This window comes from Microcaecilia unicolor, chromosome 8, assembly GCF_901765095.1.
Source record: "Microcaecilia unicolor chromosome 8, aMicUni1.1, whole genome shotgun sequence".
Lineage (NCBI taxonomy): Eukaryota > Metazoa > Chordata > Amphibia > Gymnophiona > Siphonopidae > Microcaecilia > Microcaecilia unicolor.
This window is the reverse complement of record NC_044038.1, coordinates 52,612,626-52,633,644: the sequence shown is the minus strand read 5'-3', so window position 1 is coordinate 52,633,644 and position 21,019 is coordinate 52,612,626. Positions and strand designations below refer to the sequence as shown.

At 43.5% G+C, this 21,019-nt stretch overlaps 1 protein-coding gene across 1 annotated transcript in view; it reads left to right on the top strand.

The window, feature by feature from the left end:
* Positions 1-21,019, top strand: part of MAPK8IP3 (mitogen-activated protein kinase 8 interacting protein 3) — a 229,698-nt gene that overhangs the window by 149,140 nt on the left and 59,539 nt on the right. Inside the window, exons 12-15 of the mRNA XM_030211285.1 lie at positions 6,960-7,014; positions 9,025-9,176; positions 10,729-10,785; positions 12,836-13,006. Of these exons, the coding sequence (XP_030067145.1) occupies positions 6,960-7,014; positions 9,025-9,176; positions 10,729-10,785; positions 12,836-13,006 (435 nt within the window). The remainder of the gene's footprint in view (positions 1-6,959; positions 7,015-9,024; positions 9,177-10,728; positions 10,786-12,835; positions 13,007-21,019) is intronic.

The window sequence follows — 21,019 nt, the reverse complement described above, 5'->3', positions numbered from 1 at the left end:
GGGGCCATGTACCGTACAATTTTGAGTGACAACCTCCTTCCCTCCGCCAGGGCCTTAAAAATGGGTCGTGGCTGGGTCTTCCAGCACGACAATGACCCAAAACATACAGCCAAGGCAACAAAGGAGTGGCTCAGGAAGAAGCACATTAGGGTCATGGAGTGGCCTAGCCAGTCACCAGACCTTAATCCCATTGAAAACTTATGGAGGGAGCTGAAGCTGCGAGTTGCCAAGCGACAGCCCAGAACTCTTAATGATTTAGAGATGATCTGCAAAGAGGAGTGGACCAAAATTCCTCCTGACATGTGTGCAAACCTCATCATCAACTACAGAAGACGTCTGACCGCTGTGCTTGCCAACAAGGGTTTTGCCACCAAGTATTAGGTCTTGTTTGCCAGAGGGATCAAATACTTATTTCCCTCTGCAGAATGCAAATAAATTCATATACTTTCCACAATGTGATTTTCCGGATTTAATTTGTGATGTGCTATCTCTCACTGTTACCAATAACCTACCCTTCAATTATGGGCTGCTCATGTCTTTGTCAGTGGGCAAACTTACAAAATCAGCAAGGGATCAAATACTTATTTCCCCCACTGTATTTCAACGTTTGTTTATTATTGATGACACTTCAAACAAAAATCCCCTTCCCTTTCTGCATATACAAAGATATATTACAGTTCCAGTACACAGGTGTATCTATATGCTCTTAACAGTCTTCAAAAAAAAAAAAAAAAATTTTTGTACTGCAACTATTTGTTAACCACATAGTATTGAACATACATTAAAATAATACAACTTTTAGCTCGTGTCATGTGTTCAATCTCTAAAGTATTCCTTTTATCTTTGATTACTATTTTTCATGGTGTTGGTATGAGCACTGTCTATTACATTTATAAACCATTGCAAATCCCACGTCTACTGATTGTTTCCCTGCTTATAACGATCCCAGCCTGTTAAGCACTGCGCTCCTAGCCTTATGGGAGATACATTGTAAGTAACTTGACCATATCTTAACAAATATTTTCCTTTTCTTCGGAACGTTATATGCCTTTCTAGCTTCCCATAGCATTAACTCATGTAGTCTACTTCTCCAGTACCAATAGGATGGAGGTTCAGCCTGCAACCAGTGTTTAAGTATACATTTTTTTCCCACTGCATAGGCCTTACATAAAAATAGCTCTTGATCTTTATCAGAAATCCCATACGCATTTCTTTTGTTCAAAAGCACTCCCCTCCATGAGGGTAACAATCTATGTCCCAGGAGTTTTTCAAAATATGTCTGTAACAATTTCCAAAAGTGTTGTATTCTAGCGCATCGCCAAAATGCATGGAAAAATGTATTGTTGTTTTCATGACATTTTGGGCATTGTACATCTGTTGTCCATCCTGCTTTTACTGCTTGTGATTGCGATATATATCCCCTGTGAATTACCCTGTATTGACTCTCTTGTAGATCCGCCCCACCTACTTGCCCCGGGATTTCTTTTATCAATTTTACAAAATCTATACCTGTCAACTCATATCCTAGGTCTTTGCTCCATAATTTTTCAAGTGACTCATATTTACGGGGGGGGGGGGGGGGGGGGGCTCAGACTCACCCATGCTTTGTGCAAACCTGATACAGACACCTGCCCACGCTCGTCCCCTTTCAAAAAATCCCGGATCTTGGATCCCAGTCTTGTACCCAAAGCAGTTTGATCCATGCTAAACCAGTAGTGATGTAATTGCCTATAATTATAATGATCTTTAGTGTTTAGTGATAATCTCTGCCTCATGTCATTGAAGCTATATAGAACTCCCTCTTCATTTACTAAGTGTTCTAATAAGGTGATGCCCTGTGTCGACCAGTTCTCGAATAGCCCCTTTTCCAACCCCGGTGGGAAATCTCCATTCCCACACAGTGGGAGTTGATCGCTAACATTGGGATTATATTGCCAAGATTGCATTACTACTCTCCATATCTTCCTCAAAGGCTGAAGCATTATACTGCTTCTGGCCCATCCCGGTAAGCTTTTTGTTTTTGCATGTAACAAGAAATTCAAATGCCAGGGCCTAAATAGTGCCCGTTCCCATCTCAATGGTGTATACTGAGTAGTATTGCAGAGCCAGTCTCTGAGATGTCTCGTAAGGCATGCCTGGTTGTACCTTTTAATACAGGGTAATCCCAATCCCCCCCGTGCCCACCCGTCAGTCAAGTGATCAAATCGCACCTTGGGTTTCTTCCCTCCCCATAAAAATCCCCGACAAATCTTATTCAACTGTCGTGAATCCTTACTATTTATGTATATAGGTAGCACTTGCAACAAATAAAGCCATCTGGGGAATATAATCATTTTAAATAGATTTATTCGGCCCATTAATGATATCGGTAAGAGATTCCATCGTTCCATAGACTGTCTAGTATCTTGTAAATGTTTTACCACATTAATTGTATAAATTTTCGTGGTATCCATTGTTAAGCGTATCCCTAAGTATCTAAAAGATTCCTCTGCCCATCTCAATGGTAAATGTCTCAACCTTTCTCTGATTTGGTCTCCCTCTCTCTGCAAAACTTCAGATTTATCGAGGTTGAGTTTAAAACCAGAGAAATCGCCATACTCTGCCATACACTCTAAGAGAGCCGGCAGCGATGTCTCCGGCTGAATTACGTGGGCTAGCAAATCATCTGCAAAGGCTGCTATTTTGAAAGTTTCTGATCCCACCTGAATGCCATGTATATCCGGTGTTCTCTGTATATCCCTTATCAATGGGTCCAGAGTAAGAACAAACAACAGGGGCGACAATGGGCATCCCTGCCTTGTCCCCCGATTTATGGGAAACGGTGAGGACACAATACCGTTGACCCCTACCTGAGCTTGTGGCGAATAATATAAAGCTTGAATCGCTTCTTGAAAAAACCCCTTTATACCGTAGGCGTCTAAAGTTCCAAATAAAAATCCCCATACCACTCTATCGAACGCCTTTTCGGCGTCGAAACTGACTAGTACCGATGATATACCCTGCTTGGATGTTTCCTCCAATGTTGTCAGAATCTTCCTCATGTTTTTGGTAATGGTTCTACCCTGCACAAATCCTACCTGAGATTCCTCAATTAGATCTGGCAATATTCGAGATAGGCGATTTGCCAAGACTTTAGCCAATAATTTAGCTTCATAATTAAGCAGTGATATGGGCCTATAAGATTCAGGTTTCTGGGTATCTCTCCCTGGCTTTGGAATTACTATAATTTGTGCTGTTCTGAAAGAGGAGGGCATTTGTTTCTCCTGTACTATGGCATTAAACATTGATGTAAGTGGTGTTACTATGTCGTCTTTTAGTAGTTTGTAAAATTCTCCTCTGTATCCATCCGGGCCCGGGGCTTTACCCAGCGGTCCCTGCTGTATAGCCCATGAGACTTCTTCTACTTCTATGGGGGCATTTAGCATAGTTAAACCTGATACTTCTATTTGTGGTAGAACCTGTCCCGCAAAATAGATCTCACTGTCTACTGCTGGTGGGTCTGGAATGGCATATAGATTCTTATAGTATTCTTGCATAATTTTATTGATTTGAAAATCCTCGTTTTCTAATATTCCATTAACTGATTTCAATGCTTTTATCTTATAAGGACCCTGCTGAGACTTTGTCAGTTTGGCTAACATTCTCCCACTTTTATTGGCATATTTATATAATTGATATCTATAGTAAGCATAATTTTTTTTTGCTCTGCAATGTAACCTCTCGTTCAGTGTTTGTTGCAATTCCAAAAGTTGGGCTTTTAGTGTTATATTATGATGCCGCCCATATTCACGCCTAACCCTTGTTATTTCTTTTTCTAGCCGAAGCTGTTCCTTCTCCCATATTTTTTTTTGTTGGCTCGTGTATGCAATTGTCTCCCCTCTAAGTACGGCCTTGGCCGTATCCCAATAAAGTATTGGAGTCGTCTGGTGTGCCTGATTAGCATCTAGAAATTGCTTATATTTTTTTAGTATGAACTCTTTAAAGTTCTGGTCTTTATATAATCGAGGAGGGAATTTCCATTGAAACAAACCAGGTCTTCTTTCTAATGCTTCCCACATTACTGTTACCATAGCATGATCTGATATTTTAATAGGGCCTATGTCCACTGCACGAATTTGTGTAAAAAGGGGTCGAGAAATAAATATATAATCTATTCTTGACATGGTGCCATGCGCCCGAGACAAGTGCGTATAGTCACGCTCCGATGGATGTAGTGTTCTCCACACATCCACCAGGTCAAAGACCTCACTTAACATTTCTATTCCTCTGGATTCCCCTCCCGACCCCTTCCTTCCGCCTTGCGACCTATCCAATGTGGCATCTCCCACCGCATTAAAGTCCCCTCCCACCAGCAGGGGAATTCCCTCAAAGCTTATTAGATGTCGTAGAAGTTGTTTATAAAATCCCTTAGCACATGTATTTGGAGCATAGACATTACATAAAACCACTGGTTGATGTTCTACTGTTAAATGTGCTAACACAAACCTGCCTTCCTTATCGGCAATAATTTTGTGGGTCTCAACCTGTATCCCTTTCTTAATCAATATTATCACCCCCGCTTTTTTGGCCTGTGCCGGGGATTCGTAGTAGGTACCTACCCACCAGCGACGTAATTTCTCATGTTCTTTGGCATTTAAATGTGTCTCTTGCAACAATGCAATTGTAACTTTCTGCTTATAAAGTTCCTGTAGAATTTTCTGTCTTTTTATCGGTGAAGATATCCCTCCCACATTCCAAGACACTACTTTAAATGTCATCCCGCGTGTTCTTTGTGGCTAAAGTCCCTGATTCTAATAGTTCATTGTGTGGATGGAAGGGGCATCCCAGCCTATACCCCCGCCACCAATAACTATACAGTAGATTTCTTAAACATGCTTTGTCTGACATGACATTTCCTTTGTTCTGTGCTTCCACAACCATGAAACATAAATTCCTCTTTATCCCTCCCTCTACCCTCCCCCCACCCCCACACCCCAAGCCCCCTCCATATCTTACAGCACCTGTGTGCTTCACTTCCGTGCGCCGGATCTGGGATCCCACCCAATCCATTGAATTATATCATTAAATGTTTGTCGTCCCCCTTGTATCTTTACAAATGGAACCATTAACTGTTTAATTACCAATCTATCCCAACAAGAACAAATTATCATAACTCATCTGTCCAATTCTTCTTCTTCACCTCCTTCCATTCAGGCTCTTTTTATTCCTTCTAGGTCTTTGTTCAGGTGTTTCCAGGATTATTTAGTCTGTCTGCTTCCAACCTGTCTGCAAATGCTCGGGCTGCTTCCACTGTGTCACAATACTTTACTGCGCCGTTGTGTTGAATTCTCAATTTAGCTGGATATAATAAGCTAAAACGGATCTTCATCATATGTAGTCTCCCACAAACTGGCGAATACTGTTTACGTTGAAACGAAACTTTGGTAGAGTAATCTTGAAAACACAGTATCTTGTGGCCGTCTATTTCCAGTGCCTTCCCTTGCCGAAGAGCTGCTAACACATCCATTTTATGCTGATAATGGAGTAATCGTAAAATGACCACTCTAGGCCTTGCATTTGCTTCCTTTCGCGGGCCCAGGCGATGAGCCCGCTCGATCTGAAGTGGTCCGTTCTTAGCTGGTTGAGGCAGATTCTTGATAAGCCACGGCTCTAAGAAGCCCCGCAGTTCTGTATCGGTTATCGATTCCGGTATTCCTACTAAGCGGAGATTGTTCCTACGAGAACGATTCTCCAAATCATCCACTTTTTCTTCCAAGTTTGAAATCGTTTTTTGGAGGTGTTCAATTGACTTAGACATGTCCTGCGAAGAGTCTTCCATGACCCCCAACCTCTGTTGAACCTCCTGAATTTCCGTGGTAAAAGTGGTGATTCTTTGATCCATTCTTTCAAGTTTATCTATAATTTGTTGGAGCTTATGGTTCATGGTGTCCTCCACAGCAGCTTTAACTTCTGTTACAATTTCTGACACCCAAGCAGAGCTGATCGACGGTGATGACTGAAAGCTCTTATCTGCCATCTTTGTTCCTCCGTTCTTGTTTTTTTCTATCTCTTTCTTGATGCTTCTGGTCGCCATGTAATAGTTCTAGGGTAACCTGTATACGTGTTTTCTTTCCAGGAGTGTATAGGTCTACCCTGCCTTTACAGTCTCAATAAAGTTATATTCTTTTTTATTGGTAATTTGTCTGGTCTGGTCAGCGTGAGCAACTGAGTACAGCTCTTTTCTTACCGCTAGCCTCTTCCTCCGCGGATCAGCTTGAGGAGCACATGTGGGAGCCAAACGTTTGGCCTAATCCCCCTCTCTGCCGCTCCCCTCGTGCGCACTTCGCTATTTGTCTTGGCTTCCGTCTCTCTCTCCCATGCGTCTCATTGCTTGCTCGCCCCTTTAGTTGCCCCTCTGATTTGCCGCTCCGGTATTTGCTCGCTATAGCGAGTGTGGGTATTTTACCGTCACTTCAGCCTCCTTACACAGCTCTTTTTACTTCTGGCATATGTCTTCCGGCTGTTACCAATCGCGATTCCACGCGGGCACGAGCAGGCAAGCGTTTATCGAAATTTTTCTCCTCATTCGAACCGGGTGCAACTTACGATATTCTGAAGCATACAGTAAGTATTCCGCTTCCTGTTGCTCTCTCTTCTCACATAATTTGGGGGCCGATAATACTATTTCTGGTGGGATCCCAGTCTTCTTCTTCAGGAGCTCAGCTCGCGACGGCCATCTTGACCGGCAGCTCCACCGGAAGTCGTCTCAGCAGCCTAAAAATCATAACATTTTAATGGGATGAGGGAGGTAGTATAAATTCTGCATGATCTGGATTCTTCAGGTGTAGCATATAATTACTAAAGTAGAAGTACTGCAGTACCCTTTCATGATACTACTTACAAGACAGAAGAGTTGAGTGTATTTATATCACCTGGCAACAGTCTAATGGTTAATGCTGCATTTATACTCTCTTTTCTAGAGTGAAGTCTGAAGCTCTTGTGGCAAGACAGGAACCTAAAGAGGAGGTAGAAGATGTAAGTATATGTTTATATATAGAACTGCTCTACCTTTTAATGTATTGCAAAGTTGGGACAACTTTATCATGTATATGGAACTGCTTCATGTCCTCTGCATAATCTTAAACCCTAGACTTCATTACAAAGTACCGAACCATGCATTTTAACCATGTTCATTCCACTTCACTTCTCTGTTTCTAAACAGGTTCTTTTGATGTCTTTTGGGATCCCTACCTGTTTTTCATGGCATCCATGTTCTTGCCTTACAATCCCTTTCTAGCTTATTCCTCCACGGGTTTTGCTTGCAATTATTTTTGTTTTATTTTATTAATTTTTATTTAAAATTATTTATAACCCGTGCAATCTAGAAATTCTCAGCGGCTAACAAATACGCATACATAATCTCCAATAAAATAACTTGACATCAATATAAACACTAGGACTTGCTATCAATAAAAAATTTTAATCGCACGATAAATCGTGATTACAAATGTTTATTGTGTGATTAATCATGTGAAACATCCACACACACATTTCCTCCTGTTCAGTACAAAACATAGACAGCAAGAAGTCAATTCTCAGAACTGACATGTTTCAGTTACTAAACTGAAAGTAAAATCATTTTTCTTACCTTTGTGGTCTGGTGATTTTATTTTTCTAATCATCATCTTGTTCCCTGTCTCTGGTTCTGCTTTCCTGTCTCTGTGCTCTGAACTCTTTTTCTAAGACCTTCTGTCCATTCACTATATATTTTCTCTCTTCCTTTCTTCTTCACTCCATGCCCTATCCTTCTCATGTCTATCTAGTTTCCAGCTCTTTCCTTTCCCTTCATTTATGGGCTGCAAATCCTTCCTTCTTTTTTCTTTTCCTTTCCCTGCCATCTATGCACATTTCCTTTGTCTTCCCTCCTCCTACCTTCTGCTCAGGTCCACCATCTCCCTTCTTTCTTTCTTTTTTTCTTTCTTTCTTTCATCCCCCATTTCCACATCTATCCTTCTCTTCCCTTCCCATCCAGCATCACCCCTTTCTCTCCCTCTTTTCCCTCTTTCCCAAACCATCCAGCATTTCTCCTCTCTCTCCATCGTCCACCATCGACCCATCTCTCTCTCTTTCCTCTCACCATCCAGCATCACCTCTCTGCCTCTCCTTTCACTGTTCAGTATCACCCATCTCTTCCCTCTCATGCACCATCACCATCCAACATTACTCTGTCTCTTGGTCCCGCCCCTCCAACCATCTACCATCACTCCGTCTCTCCTCCTTTCCCCACCACCACTACCACCAAAAAACAAAACCATCATCCCTCACTGCCCCACCTCTCTCTCCCCACCCCCAACCAACTATTATTGCCTTGTCTTCCCTATATCTTTCATTGCCCCATCTTTTCCCCTCCCCCATAGCGTGCACTGCCCCGTCTCACCTCATCCCCATGTCCTGCGTTGCCCTGTCTTTCTTCATCCTCCATATCCTGAGTTGCCCTGTCTCTTCTCCCGGCTCCCGTATCCAGCTTTGCCCTGACTTGTCTCCCTGTCCTCTACCCCTCCCACTGGCTTACTCATTTTAGATAGTCTGGATCTTGTGCGCCGATCCCTTGCTTATCTCTTCACCATTGCTGTAGCGGCAGCAAGCAAAAGACAGGCGCAGGGACGTCCCCCTCTGCGTACTGCTGCTGGCTCTGCTGGACCCAGAAACAGGAAGTTACATACTTCTAGTCACACCCAAAACACGCCCCCTTGTTATTTGGACAAACTACAGTGTGAAACGTCCAAATTCTGACTTTCTAAAATCAAGATTTGGTTGTTTTTGTCAGATTGGTGTTTTTTTAAAGGCATTTAAAGGTGTCTATCTACTTTGAAAATGAGCACCTAGAAGTGTGCTATATTACCGACTGTTACACAGCCATTCTATTCCACTACAATCATTCTTTCTTTCTTATGTTTATGAAGACAAGGTCAGATTAACAGATGATAGATTGCAGCTCTGGCTCTCATGTTCTAACATTTCTCCTCTGTTTCTTTTTTACTGAAGCAGTGCTCGTCCCCATTGCAAGACAACATTCCAATCGCTCAGCGCCGCCGCTTCACTCGCGTGGAAATGGCTCGTGTGTTGATGGAGCGGAACCAGTATAAGGAGCGGCTGATGGAGCTGCAAGAGGCTGTGAGGTGGACAGAGATGATCAGGTGAGACCTGTAGATCTTGGACACACAATCCCAGACCAAAGACTGACTAACAGTCAGTTAGGATATCACAATATTGCTTCTTTCATATGGATGAGAAACTGAAACTTGGTCTATAGGCAAATAACTTTTCCAAATATCAAGCACACTACCCATATAAAAGATTTGAAATGGTGAATAATTCATGTGAAAATAATTGTAGGACTGCTCACTTGAAGCAAGGTTAACATAGAATTGTGGTCTCCCTGTATGCTCTAGTGTACCAAGAGTAGGATGGTGGGGGTAGTCCACCCTGGCTACAGGCAGTGAGGGGGTGCACTGGCAGTCATGTGGCTAACATCTCTGCCAGTCCCCTGCCCCCTCTGATGTCAACTTCCTGTTCCAGGGCAGAACAGGAAGTTGATATCAGAGGAGGCAGGGGACCAGCAGAGCTGACAGCCACGCAACTGCTCAGCAACAAATGTAGGTACGCCACTGCCTGTATGGACACACTTCTGTGGCAGGTTCTTGGACAATTGTTTTCACCAGCTTGATGCGGGAAATGACCTCACAGTGCCTCAGAGAGCCAACCCCTGTATTCCATTATTCTGTATGTCTTTATTTCCTATTGCTTGGCTTGTAAGCTCTACAAAATAAGTAACATGCTTAGCTAATGCACCATATTAATCATATAAGGATAATTTTCAAATCCATTTTTACTGGCTGAATTGGCCTGTCTGAAAATCACTTTTCTTGGAACGGTTAAAAAGTCTGTGTAAAGGCCACAGTATACATTTTTTTTTGTCAGCATTACAGTGAGACATTGCTGGGGGTATGCTTAGGTTGGTGGGGGTGGCAGAAACAGCCACATACATAACATTTTCAGAAGTATATACGCAGTCGTCCCCCCTCCCCCCCCCCCAATCTGTCCTACATACTTCATGCTAGGGAATTATGTAAAGGAAACTACTTGCATAGTTTCTCATTGAAATTTAGCTGCAAAGTCCATGTGCTAAAAGTATCTGCATACTTTGCAAGTACGCAAGTTACCCAAAATGCCCGTCAGTGTTTGTTTCACTACTTGCTTTGTAAGTTTTAATGAAAGAAAGCTTATCTTCCCACTGACTACTTGGTTCTCATCATTTAACTTCTGCTGCCAAAGACATTTTGCTGTGGGTCTTACACTTTGACAAATGTACTTCCTAGGTGTCTGATTGGGTAGCCAAGTCACAGTGTCAGCTGCTTGAACAGCCAGGCTAGCCTTGCCTTCCTGAAAGCTAAATGTGCACAAGCTTGTACACACATCTACTAAGGGATATTATACAAATACTATCAGTTGATAAATAAAATAGTGCCCCCTAGGGGTGAAGGTAAGGGTGGCCTGTTAGAATTCAGTTTGACAGTCTTGAAATACAAGAAGTGGATGAGATTGAGGGATCTTAGCTGGAAAAAGAGTGGTACAACAGTGTTCCTCTTACATAAAATCTGATTTCCCCACCAAGTTTGATAAATCACTAGCTGCCATTGAATGACAAGACTACTGAATTTAATTTTTGTCTTTCATTGTGCTTTGCAGAGCATCCCGGGAGCACCCATCTGTACAGGAGAAGAAGAAATCAACCATTTGGCAATTGTATGTTGACCAATGATGCAGGCACAGTATAGTGTGAGAGAGGATAGACTTATATCTCTGGATTCTATATAGGTCACCCAAAGTTGGACATGCAAATTTGGGCACACATTGAGCAGATGCACATGCAAATTAATGAGTTAACAAGGTATCAACAATCAATAATTGGAGTTAATTGGCATCAGTTTGGATTTATGGGCGCATCTGGCCTAGTTGCTGTTCAATAACATCCCTACCTAAATTTTATAATGTGCAGCTCAAAAAAGGGGCATAGCCATGGGAGGGGCATGTGCGTTCCCAGAAATTAGGTGCATGCCCTACTGCTATCAGTTGTATGCGAGGATTTACAAGAGGTTTCAGCAGGAGTAAAATCTTGCACCCAAGTTGGGCATGGTAAGCTGCTTTAAGTGCTATCCTGTAAAGGTCGCTTAGTGCCAAGTAACCGTTATAGAATTGGCACTTAGCGCAGATCTTATTGGCGCCTTACTTTAGGCACCATGTACTGAATCTGACCCAAAACAGGCTCATTTAAAAAAAAAAAAATCCTCTAGTGATCTGTGTCTGAAGTATAGAGTCATTGTACCGATTAAAGATTTCATGGAAATACGGTCAGTTATGTTTGTGGAGTAGGTGGTCTGTGAAAATGGCTTTAAGGGGAAGAACATGCTATAAAGCTGACTGTAGGAGAAAAGGCTGAAATTAACACTGCAGCAGAAGCTGTAAAGGTGGCCATGGAGAAGAAGCTATAATGACTGTGAGATAAGGGCTGTGAAAATGAGAAGGAGAGTTTGTGACAAGGCTAGTTCTGCCACTAGGAAGACCAGACATCCTCCTAGGGTGGCAGAATTTTCTTTTTTTTTTTTGGGGGGGGGGGGGGGAGGGGCATCTTGGCTCCTGCATTTTAAGTTTGCTGTCAGTGCAGTGAGATCCCTCCAACACAGGCCTGCACTCAAGTGGTGCTGTGTCCCAGCCTCTCCGATGAGAAGCTTATCAGAAGGAGCAGGACTTGGCAGTGCTTGAGCACAGGCCTGTTCAGAAAGGTCTGCTGCTCTGCTTAGCTTCGTTTAGTTGCTGCCTTGTGCTGCAGCAGGGGAATGTAAGATAGAGATAGTGGCAGGCCCGAAATGAGGAAGGAAAGAGGGGGGAGATGCTGGAAAGGATTGGGAGAAGAGAGAAGGGGAGGTCAGATGCTGGACACCTGGTGGAGGGGAGAAGGGGGAGATCCTGGTTATCTGTTTGTGGGGGGGGGGGGGGGGGGCAAAAAGAGGAGATGCTGGCCATCTGTGTGTGTGTGTGTAGGGACGAGGGACATGAGAACATGAGTGTTGCCATACTGGGAGAGACCAAAGGTCCATCAAGCCCAGTATCCTGTTTCCAACAGTGGCCAATCCAGGTCACAAGTACCTGGCAAGATCCCAGAACAATAAAACAGATTTTATGCTGCTTATCCTAGAAATAAGCAGTGGATTTTCCCAAGTCCATCTTAATAATGGCTTATGGACTTTTCTTTTAGGAAATTATCCAAACCTTTTTTAAATTCTACTAAGCTAACTGCTTTTACCACATTCTCTGGAAACAAATTCCAGAGTTTAATTACACATTGAGTGAAAAAATATTTTCTCCGATTTGTTTTAAATTTACTACTTAGTAGCTTCTCTTTGTGTCCCCTAGTCCTTGTACTTTTGGAAAGAGTACACAAGCAATTCACGTCTACCCATTCCTGACGTCTCAAATACCCTTGGACTGCCCTGGTTTATAACAGAACTGGTGAATTGACAATTGACTAGGCACTTAGGAGTTTACATATTGCAGGATGAAGAGTTTGAGAAATCTTCCATCACAGGACCTCGCATTACTGTTTTCATACCTTAATCATATAGTCATGTAACATTGATAATCCTTTGCTAAAAACCTGCAGAAGGGCATTAGAAAAATGTTCTATGGCATGTGATAAAGCAGGAGATAATCCTAAAGCTTTATTTTACTCCTATGCTGTAGCTTTAATTTTTAACAAGAAATCACTCATTCCGTTCTGTTTCCTTCTTTCTTATAGCTTCAGTCGCCTCTTCAGTTCTTCATCCAGTCCCCCACCTGCAAAGAGGTCCTACCCATCCGTAAACATCCACTATAAGTCACCCACAACAGCAGGCTTCAGCCAGCGACGCAGCCACACCATGTGTCAGATCTCCTCTGGTGGTCGCACCCTTGAGTTCTTCCCTGATGAGTGAGTCTCCCACCAGATCAAAGTCGAAACCTGCTGCTGCTTAAGCCTCAGTACATGGATCACTTTTCAATATATCCCTTTCTGTAATGGAAATGATACCGGCCCTCATTTTACAAGCCTCATTTGCATTTGATACGTGCATAAACCAGCGCTTAAATGTTTATCATGCATAAACATCTAAGTCCCCATTTTACAAAGGCGAGAGATATGCACATATCAAACCTAAGTGCATACAGATGGCAAAGGGCTGTGGTGTGGATGTGTTTGGGATGGGACAAGAACGTGGCAAGTTCATAGACATTTATTCCCCATTTCAGAAGGGGACTAAACATCTATGTTCTAAAAGATTGACGTTGGGAGCTACACCTACTACCAAGGACGTTAAGGATTTTGGAAAAAGCTGCTATTGAGCAGCACTCCACTGGAGGGATTTTGGGGAGTTACCCTCTTAATCCCTCAGTGAATTTTGTCCCCTCCCCTCTCAAAATGCCAGACTGGCAGGGGAAGCCAGTTACTATAACAAGGTTGGGATAATACCTCATTATATTTGTAAGGTCGCAAAGAATCAGTTATGTGCTGGTTTTGAACCCATTGATATTGTACATATTTATTTTACTAAAGTGGATGGTTCTGTTTCACACACCCGGTTCATAAATGTCCATTTCTCCTGTACATTAGAACAGGCTCTTTGTTGGCAGATTATGTTCTAAAATACTTGTGAAACTTGAGACACATTGACCTTCTCGCCTCAATTCCTACTTCTACGACGTCTAAGATGGGGCTGTAAATACATTATAGCTAAGACATCGTCTTGTAACCATCATGTGTCCTGCAAAGTTATTTATTTGCTTTTAATTATTTAAATTTCTAAACAAAAAAGACTCTTTGCAGGATGCAAAAAGCACCACATTTACAAAAAAAAATGTAATAATGCAAATCCTTCTTCAATATAACTTAATATATACAAATTCAGAATTAAGTTACCTACCCAGCTTTCCATAAATTAAAATCAAGTGCACTCACCTCACCCCCAAACAGTTTCAGAAACAGTCACATTTTTACCAGTTGCAAAAATGCTAAATAGTCCCTGCAGATCCAGATATCTGAAAATAATTTCTTCCACATAGAGGGTTGATGCAGATAAAGGTTCTGCTCTGAGCTGAAGCTAAATGATTTACTTTCAACAAAAGGGCTGTAAGAGAGAGCAGTCTGTGATGACTGTAAGGTGCAGTTTGAGGTGTATGGTAATCAGATGGTTACCAAGGTACCCTGGAAGCAGCCCCCAAATACACTTAAGTGTGAAACAAGCAATTGTGGAAATAACCTACTGATATATAGGCAGCCAATATAGTTTATGGAAGGCATGAAACTTTCTGTCAACATGCCAAGCACCTGAAATTATCCTTATGGCTGTATTTTAAAGTAGCATAATACAATGATGGTATTTCTTGAGGGTTTCAGTAATCCAGACAAGTCTTACTTAAGGCCTGGACTATTGTTCTAAGTTTATCTAGTGTAAAAGAAAAACTGACCTGCCATATTAGGCATAGGGTTACAAAATATAAGTGGCAGACCACATGAATCTGCTATTCCACAGATTAGGAACTGTCAAAGATTGCTCCCAGGGTCTTCAAAATGTACGGGGAGTTGTCATTGGTTTAATAAAGTAAGTAGTTCCAACTTACTAGTACCCTCTTTTTCCAGCCATAGAACCTCTGTTTCATCAATGTGTAGCAGCCACTGATTCTCTTCAGCCAGTGACCAACTCTCCTGCAAGTTATCCAACAGAAATTCCCAGGTAGACATCAATGGGAGAGAAAGCTTGACATCTGTGTTATCTTTGTTCGGTTGAAAAGTGGAGAAGCAGGGTCCTGTGCTGTTCTAAGTCACAGGAATTCTGACTTCCAGTGTCCTGTGAGACTTGTTTGTTTTCCAATATATAACACAGGTTTGGCTTATTCCTGTTAATGGGAGCCACGCTAACATTGAATAGTTAAGTCTGATAAGGTGAAATTCTAAATGAATGATGGAAGACTACAAGCATATATACCAAGAAAGCCCTTCCCATCGTTCCAGGCAGAATTAAGCATGAACTACATAAAGCAACCTTGTCTTGTACATGAGCTTAAATGTGACTCATTACTAAATCAATTCTTACTCAAGATACAACTTCCAGCTTAACATTAATGAAGCCAAATAGAGCAGTGTCCTAATTTGAGATAAGCTTTATGACAACAGAGTCCAATGGATTTACCATCATTGATCTAGTAGACTAAACAGTGGTTTGTAGGAGAAGGACAAGTAAAGATGATTGACCTGATGTATATGCCCAATATATGAACAGCTGTTAGTGTACGCGGTTGTATTGTGTTTTTCCAAAAAATTTAGAAATGTTGTTCTACATAATAGCCAGGAATTTGACTAGGTTTCAGAACCATGGTCATATTGTTTGCAAACTTCTTCCCACTCATCCCTTTACTTACCTTGTCACAGATTGCTTTTTCCTTATATTTATCTGCCCCAAGCATTTTAAGAACATCATAACCATACATGTATAAGACAAGAAGCAGCAGTCATTATAAGGTTTAAGGTTTACTGATTTATATTCCCCCTATATCTAAGCAAGAATACAAGATAACATTCATAATTAAAATGCAAGATTTAAAAACAAATCAGTAAAAATAAAAAAAGGAAGTAATCATATACAACCAGGACTACAATCACTAATACAAACCAATCATTTCTGTATCTTCAATTTGTTCACCTTATATATATATCTATATAAATAATTCTCACCTCCAACGTTCTGAACCTCACTGTGTGGCAGGGAAACACTGAAGCCCTGTAGTCTTCTTTTTTTTATTTGTAAGAAGTCTTTTATTGAAAATTTGCAATAAACAATATACAATATTCATCGCTCTGCACTGGTATGTTTACAATGTTGTCCAGACAAGATGAGATCCAAATAGTGCAGTTTGCTGCCACAGTACAACAGTGAAATATAACTGTAGAAACTTCAACTTTTTGTTATTTTGTTTTAATAATGAGAACATTACCCCCCCCCATCCCCCATCTAAGCAACCGCCTCCATCCTTTATTAAAACCTACCCAATCCCTCCCACCCCCTTCTATTTCCCTGCCCTTCACGACTGTCTCACTGTGCGTCATTCACACTGCTCACATGTGTCTGTTCTAAACATTACCTACTGCATTAACAAAGAACTGCCATATATCATGCCACTTGTGCGTTTGATGTCTCCGACTGCCAAGAGTCTTTCCATCTCGCACACATGTTTCAGTTTATTGTGCCATCTCTTAACCGACGGGACCCCCTGTTGTTTCCAGTGCTGTGCAATTGTCACTCGGGCAACACATACCGCCTGCCTCAGCAGCTTATGCTGCGCAGCCGGCATGCCCTCTACTTTTGCAGCAAAAAGAAACACCGTCGAGGCCCAAGGAATGGGTGTTTGTAACCAGCTCTGCAGCCTGTTTTGAACCGCCTTCCAGAAAGCTCTCACTTTATGACAATTCCACCAAAGGTGTCCCATCGTCCCCCTCATACCACACCCTCTCCAGCAAAGACCTGATGTATTTGGGTATATGCGCTGGAGGCGGTCAGGAGTAAGGTACCATCTGTATAGCACCTTCATAGCATTTTCCCTTAGCGGGACGTGTATGGAGACCCTTGTCGCTTCACGCTCTATTCTCTCCCACCCCGGCACATCCAGTGTCACCCCCAAATCCCTCTCCCAAGCCCTCCTATGACACTCATACACAGGGTTTTGCGTAGTGATATATTTGTAAAGTGTGCCTATCAAGCCTCTAGAAGTGGTTAACTTTTCACATATCTCCTCTAAGTAGCCTTTGGTACGCTTAATTACCGTAGTAACGGCCTTGGTGCGAAGGAAGTGAGCTAATTGGTAGTATGCAAAATCGTCTCTCAACACCCCTGGGTTTCGTGACTGCAGCTCTCCAAATTCAAGGAGAGTGTCTCCATCAAACAGCTGGTCCCATGTTCGTAGCCCTTCCCTGTACCACCTCATGACCGAGCCCTCCGTCGTCCCAGGCAGGAATAACGGGTTGTGTGCTATAGGGGCCAAACGTGTCAAAGTACACCTGCCCCCCGGAAACAACTTATCCCAATAGTGAAGGGTAACCTCCACCGAGGGACAGACGCTCTCAGCAAGCTTGCGAAATGGCTTTGGTAGCCACATCAGCGCAGCCAGCGGTGTCGTACCTGCAGAATGTTGTTCCAAGTGCACCCATTGTCTGTCCGGGTATCCCTGATACCATTCCAAAGCTACCTTTCCTTGGGCCGCCCGATAGTACCAGAAGACATTTGGGACCGCCAGGCCTCCCCGACGTCTCCCTTGATACAACAGGGCACGAGACAGCCTAGGATGTTTTCCTGCCCAGACGAAACGCACAATTCTATCTTGCAAAGAGGCAAGAAATCGTCTGGGCATCATTACAGGCAGCACCTGGAATAAGTATAAGATTCGAGGTAAGACGTTCATCTTAAGAATTGCTATACGCCCGAACCAGGAGACCTCTAGATCACCCCAGCGTTCCATGTCTGCCGCAAGGGCTCGAACCAGGCCTTTATAGTTAGCGGAGAACAAGTCAGACAAGTTGGAAGTGAGGTTCACCCCCAGGTATCGAATGTGTCTACCCGCCCACCGAAAAGCATGAGCAGCTTTAAGTTCTGCAACTGTATCTTCCGGTAGAGAGATATTCAGGGCCTCAGACTTTGTCATGTTGACTTTAAAGCCCGATACTACAGAATACTCCTCAATAAGTTGAGTAAGCCTAGGGAGCGCGTCGTGGGGGCGGGTAATATACAGCAAAACATCGTCCGCAAAGAGTGCCATTTTATGCATTCTCCCTGCCACAGTAGGCCCTGCAATCAGCGGATCTTTCCGAACCTTAGAGGCAAATGGCTCCATGACAATAGCAAACAAAAGAGGGGAAAGAGGACAACCCTGTCTTGTGCCCCTATGCAAGGAAAATGAATCTGAGTGACTGCCGTTAATCTTAATGCAAGCTCTGGGAAAGGAATAAAATGCTTGTATCCAGCCCCTGAAACGTGTGCCAAACCCCAAAGTCTCCAAGGTCCTATACATAAAGGGCCAGTGGACCCTGTCGAAGGCCTTTTCTGCATCTAGGCTTAAGAGGCACAATGGTCTCTGGTTTCGCTTGGCCAAGTATATAAGATCTAAAGTGCGTCTGATATTGTCCATCGCCTTTCGATAGGAAACAAAGCCCACTTGGTCAGGGTGCACTAAGGTTGGCATGAGCGGTGCCAGCCTATTAGCAAGGACTTTGGCCAGAATTTTAACGTCAGCATTTAGTACAGATATAGGCCTATAAGAGCCACATTCAGTGGGATCTTTGCCGGGCTTTGGGATCACCGCTATCCAGGCCTCCAGCATTGTTTGTTGCAGGTTTCCTCCCACCCCTACCTGATTAAACATATCTGCAAGCAAGGGGGCCAATTCAATGGCGAATGACCGGTAGAACTCGTTGGGGAAGCCGTCAAGCCCCGGAGACTTGTTTGAGGGCATACCTCCAATCGCCTCCTGGACCTCTTTAGGCCTCTCTAACAGTTCCTGATGTTGTTTAGCTAAAGGGATGAGATCACTGTCTTGCAAATAGTTATCTATTTTTTCCCCAGGGGGTTCAATCTCCTGCTCGTAGAGCTTCTGATAATACTCTCTGAAGCGCTGGCGAATGAGTGCCGAATGACGCAACAAACCACCCCCTCTATCTTTCACCTGCTTAATCATTCTATCCACTTTCTGTCTTCGCAATCGCATTGCCAATAGGCGCCCAGCTTTGTTAGTTAGTTCATATGATTGTACACCCTGTCTCGCCCTTATTAGCTCAAGTTGTTCCGAGTACATCGAATCCAACGCCATTCTCTCCCTACACAGGGCATCCCAGATTTGTGGCGAGGGACCAGCCTTGTGCTGTTGCTCCAGTGCCTGTATACGTCCTATGCATGCGTTTAAGCGAGATCTACGGGCCCTTGCACGCGTACTAGCCAATTGCAAAAAGTGTCCTCTGGACACCGCCTTTAAAGCGTCCCACACCACATGCAGCGGTGGGCCAGAAGCTAAGTTGTGGTCGAGGTAATCTTTAAACACCTGTTTGTAGCCCTCCACCACCTGCTCATCCTGCAACAGGCTCGCGTTCAGAGACCAGCGTCTGTCTTTCACTTCAGTCTGAATGTTTGGGAGAGTGACCCATATTGGAGCGTGATCAGATATCGTCATACTACCAATTCCAGCGTCCGGGCCTAATTCCACTAATGTGGTGTCGAGGAAGATGTAGTCAATACGGGAGTATGTTTCATGTACCGGAGAGTAGTAAGTGTAATCCCTTTCTGTATGGTGTGTCAGTCTCCAAAGATCTAAGAGTCCCAGGGAATAAGCCAACGAGGCCAGCGATCGCGCTTCTTTGTGCCCCTCCGTCCTAACTGCCCCAGAACGGTCGTGCCCTGGATTCATAACGGCATTGAAGTCGCCCCCAAGTATAAGCGCCCCCGTAGTAAAGGTCCCCAATAAGGTTCGAATTTTGTTAAAAAATTCCCCTTGTCCAGAATTTGGGGCATATATTGATGCTACCGTGAGGACTACTTGGTCTAGCGTAAGTTGTAAAAATAAAAAACGCCCCCCAGGGTCTCTTTTAGTCTGCGTCACCTGGGCCCCCAGTGAAGAGTGCATCAATATCGCCACTCCTCCCCTCCTTGAATCCGCCCCGGATGCGCATTAGACCCCTGAGTAACCAGGGCAGGAGAGAAATTTCTCGTGTTTGCGACGCAGGTGTGTTTCTTGCAATAGAACTATGTGTGGTTTTAAACGGTGGAGTTCCCCATAGAGCTTCTGTCTTTTTTGAGGCATGTTAAGTCCCTTGACGTTATAGGAGACTATCTTCAGCTCAGGACACATGTCCTAGTGTGTAAAGAAAAGCTAAGGTCTGCAGAGAATAAAAGCAATGTACATCCCCTTTGTGAGCAGCACAGGTCAGTATAGCAATAATTGTTACCTATGTCTTCCCTCCCTCCATAACCCTCCCTCGTCTCATTCCCCCAGTCCCTCCCCAACATCTCCCCACTGTTACACCAGCCAGGAGTGTAAAACCCCTAGATGGGTTTCGAGTAAGTGGGTCACAACACTCCCGACACCCCAGCCAGACATCCCCTCCCCCCGCCCAGTTGCATTCCAGCATTCAACCTTTATGGTATACAACCCTGTCCATCCCCCTTCAACATAGTGTTAGTTCCTGTAAGGTGCATCTATACACTTCCAGCCTCAGCCAACCACATCATGTCATTTGTGCAATTCAATCAAACTTATAGTCCCATAACCCTCACCTTACATCAATAATTAGCTGGTCATCCACCAGACTTGGTCGCCTGTTTGAACAGCTCCTGGCAGACCAACGGGAACCAGGCACAATGACATATATCTATGTCCATTTACTCAGTCCAAATGTCTTTTTTCTGAACTGGAATCTGTCCAATCATCTCTTATTGTTGCCATGTCGCCCCGATGTTCTTTGCCAGCCCTGAAGCTTAGCCATGGTGGATGATGCCAGCTCACCTGGTGGGATAGCCGAGTTCACCAGCTCTGCCGCGTGCAAGGCCTCCCAGGCTTCTTGTAAGGATCGCACACGATATTTGCTACCCTTCAGGGTAAAGTTCAAAGAAAACGGGAAGCCCCACCTGTATTGCACTTGATGTTTTGTTAAAATATCTAGGGCTGGTTTCATTTGTCGTCGTTGCTGCAAGGTATATTGCGACAAATCTTGATACACCAATACCTTTGCGCCTCCAAACTCCAGATTCTGCGCCTTCCGCGCCTTTGTCATGATCAATTCCTTGGTTTCATATTTGTGGAAGCGGACAATAATATCTCGCTGTTGCTGTTCTTTGCGAGCTCCAAGCGCTCTATGCGCTCTGTCCAGTTCCATGGTATTCTCTCCAGCTTCTGGGCCAAGTAAAGAGGCACA